Source organism: Agelaius phoeniceus, chromosome 3 (assembly GCF_051311805.1).
Source record: "Agelaius phoeniceus isolate bAgePho1 chromosome 3, bAgePho1.hap1, whole genome shotgun sequence".
Lineage (NCBI taxonomy): Eukaryota > Metazoa > Chordata > Aves > Passeriformes > Icteridae > Agelaius > Agelaius phoeniceus.
The window spans coordinates 97,540,822-97,544,502 of NC_135267.1; the positions used below are offsets into that span (position 1 = coordinate 97,540,822).

Below are 3,681 nucleotides of genomic sequence, written 5' to 3' on the forward strand. Positions count from 1 at the left end.
TCCTTCCCTGCCCATGGTAGCAGGTTGGAGCTATGTGATCTTCAAGCCCAAACCATTCCATGGCTCACTGATTTGATGCAGCTCTTCCCCCAGTGGGCCCATGCCATAGGCCACAGTGCCCAGAACATGGAACCCACCCCTTCATGACATCAGCCCCGGGGCCAAGGGCACCACGGGCAGCACAGCCACTGCGGGCGCTGCAGCTGTGCTGCTGCACAGAGCTCTCAGTGCTTGCAGCTGACACGTGCCTCTGGTAGCCATGGATTGGCTCGGCCTCCTTGTCCTGCTGACAGTGACCAGGGTAGCACAGAGTATCCAGTACACCTGTGGGTAAGTGGCCCCAGGCCCAGGGAGGGAGCCATGACAACACTTGCGGCCTTTCCTGGAGGGACCCACTTGTCCTCCATGGCCAGGCCACAGCTTCACACCTCCCATGGGGTATGAGCGTAGAAGCTCATACCCCCACAGGGATTGGCTGGGAGGAGCTGGCTGAATAAGAGGGGATGGAAACAATGGAACTATCCAGAAAATAAAAAACTTTAATAGCAAAAATAACAAACGTCACACAGGTACAGAGGCTAAGTTCCAAAGACCCCTTTGGTGGGGCAAATGCAGCCAGGTATAGGGGCACAATGTCCAATCAGAAAGGTGAACTCAGGATATGACCTGATAAGAAAAAGGTCTTGACCAAAGGTGAAGGAAAACTGGAAACTTGACTAAATATAGGAAGGTTCTATAAGCATACTACTAACTCCCATGACCCCATGGTTCCCACTGTGGCCTGGTCAGGTGTCCCTTCTCAGCATACTGTCTGCCATGGTCTGAGGTCAAAACATTCTGTAAAAGCATCTGACGTAAAAACATCAGTAGGACAAGATCCCACTATGGGAAGCCTCAGTTCCTTGCCAGCAGCCAGGTGCTGGCACGGACAGACACACACACACCCCATGGGCTTCCCTGGCCTGCTGTGCATGCAAGCCCTTGTGGGGAGGGCAGAGGGCTGAGCCTCAGCCTGAGCCACAGCAGGCCATGAAGCAGCATGGAAATGACTTTCTGCTTGCAGAGGGACCTGCGGGCTCCGAGCTGTGATATCTGCCTATCACCCCACAACTAATTCCTATGGCAACATGGCTTATGACCCCAGCATGACACGTGTCGTGGGTGGCACAGATGCCAAGCCAGGGACCTGGCCCTGGATCGTCAGCATCCAGCACCCATGGATACCACGCCTGAAGCATCTGTGTGGAGGGTCCCTCATCAGCAAACAGTGGGTCCTCACAGCAGCCCACTGCTTCGATGAGGTCACGTAAGGAGGAGCAGGGAATGGGGACATGTCCACAACACCAGCAGGTGCCCTGCCAGCAGCATCACCTGCTACTCCCATGCCCTTTCCTCTCAGGCAGCCAGGCTGCCACTGTGCTCAGGAGAAGCCTGGGCTCATGCCAAGGCTTCCTAGCAGCCTCCAGCTTGACATTCCCCTGGCCTAAGGCGTGTGAGGGCCCTCACACCTGCCAGAGCACTGCTACCTTTCTGCCTTGCCAGCATACTGCTGGGCTGCTGTGGCACATGCCTCTGCTCCCTCTCAGCTCTCTCTCCATGCCTTCTAGGGAAATCAGCATGGTGTATGTGGTGATTGGGGCCACCCAGTTGACTAAGCCAGGCCATGGGGCACAAGTGCGCCATGTCAAGCAGGTGCTGATACACCAGTACTACAACCATGATGACATGAGCTACGACATTGCCCTGATGGAATTGGACCATCCTGTCCAGTGCAGTCCCTACATCCAGCTGGCCTGTGTGCCCGATGCCACACTGAGAGTGTCAGAGCTGCAAAACTGCTGGGTGGCTGGCTGGGGTGCCACTGCTCCAAGAGGTGAGTCCCCAAGAGTGACTCTTGGGCCAGCTCAGCACACTGGGGAGATGGTTTCAGTTTCCCCACAGCAGAGGCCAAAGTTGTAGTTAGGGTGTAGGACGTACACCTTTGCAGAGATGGGCCTGGCCTGCTCCCCAGAGGCTGGCAGCAGCTCCAGTGCCTCTGCAGAGCACAGCCAAGCCATGGATCCCCCACAAGAAAGCCATGGGAGGAGAACTGGGAAGGAGCTGCTGGGGGCTTTTTCCTTTCTCTGCTCACAGCTCAAAGATCAAGTGATCACCTGCAGGAGGCCAAGGTACACCTCATCAATATTGAGCTGTGCAACAGCACCTTCTGGTACACAGGGAAAATCCACACCCACAACTTGTGTGCTGGTTACCCAGAGGGTGGCATCGACACCTGCCAGGTAGGAACGTGCCACGAGCCACTCAGCCCCCAGCAGCACCAGCAGCCAGGGAAGCACCACCCCAACACAGCCCAGGGCCTGCTTTGCCTGGCCACTCACTCACCCTCCCAGCCCCAGCTCCCCCTGACTGCTGTGGGGGCTTCCCACACACTGCCCATCCACACCTGCCTGCCCAGGCCTCCCCTTGTGCCAGAAAGCCCAGAAAGGCCAGCTAGTGCTCTTGGCAGTGAAGAGGTCCAGGTGCCAAAGTTCCATCCTCTGCACATCCAGGAGTCCTGTGCAGATAGGATAGAGAGAGCCCTACCCTACAAGAACCCAACTCATTCAGAGCCAAGCTTCTGGAGGCTCCAGCCTCTGAGCAGAACTTTTCTCTGCCCAGAATAAAGCTCTGGCAGGGGCTGTGAGAGAGAAGGAGACAGCCCCAGTGCTGGCAGGTGCCACCAACACCACCTTAATCCTCTGTGCTCTGCTGCAGGGTGACAGTGGTGGTCCTCTCATGTGCCAGGACAACAACGCTGCCTACTGGTGGGTCATCGGAGTGACCAGCTGGGGAAAAGGCTGTGCCAGAGCAAGGCGTCCTGGAATCTACATCTCCACTCAGTACTTCTATGATTGGATCCTATTCCACATGAACCTGAGCCCAGATGGAAGTTCCTCTCCAACATCTCGGGCATGTAGTCATTTTCTGATTACTTCACACCCCTGGAGTCATTATATTCCCACCTCACAAACCTCTCTGAAGCCATGGCCAAGAACAACCCCCTCCCCAAAACCAATTCTAGTACCAACACTGGGCAAAGTTAATTCCTGCCTATTTCCCATCAAGATTCTGATGGAATTCTTTACTCGAGTGAAGCAACTCCTCCAGCAGACCTTTGATCAAAACACATCTTGAGCAGCAGGGCAGCCATGGTCCAGGGCAGGCTGCAGTGCACCACAACCATTTCCTGCTGGGGCAATGCCTGCTGTTCCAAAGGCAGCCTCAGGGTCAAAATCCTGCTCTGTCCTGACCACATTCATCTCCTCTGTGCACACAGACACCGCAGTTGACTTACCTGAAAGAAGTAAAGTTGCCTATGGTCACAGGGAACCATCTTTTTGACTGAATTCTGACTCCTGGGCAAAGCAAGGACTTCCATGCTTGGCGCCTGCAGAATGAGCCTGGGGGCAGACCTGCTAGGCACAAAGGGACAGAGTAGCTTCAAAGAGCTCCAAAGTGCCTGGTCAGAGGGGAAAGTGCTCTAAGCCACCATTGGCTGGAGGAACCTGCTTACCTCAAGCCTTGGAAGAGGATGGGGAAAAAAGCACATACCTTGGGGTGGTGCTCAAATGCACATGGGCTGCTGATTTAGGGCCTGGTGAGAGCCTGGGCTAAGGGAACAGATCTGGGAAATCCCAAGCA

The 3,681-nt window shown here is 55.3% G+C and overlaps 1 protein-coding gene across 1 annotated transcript; it reads left to right on the forward strand.

Moving 5' to 3' along the window:
* Positions 1-259: 259 nt before the first annotated feature.
* LOC129117780 (acrosin-like) lies at positions 260-3,174 on the forward strand. Its single transcript, XM_054628622.2, has 5 exons — positions 260-330; positions 1,064-1,306; positions 1,608-1,873; positions 2,134-2,279; positions 2,755-3,174. The coding sequence occupies exons 1-5, from the start codon at positions 260-262 to the stop codon at positions 3,172-3,174; spliced, it is 1,146 nt and encodes a 381-aa protein (XP_054484597.2).
* The last annotated feature ends 507 nt before the right edge of the window (positions 3,175-3,681 follow it).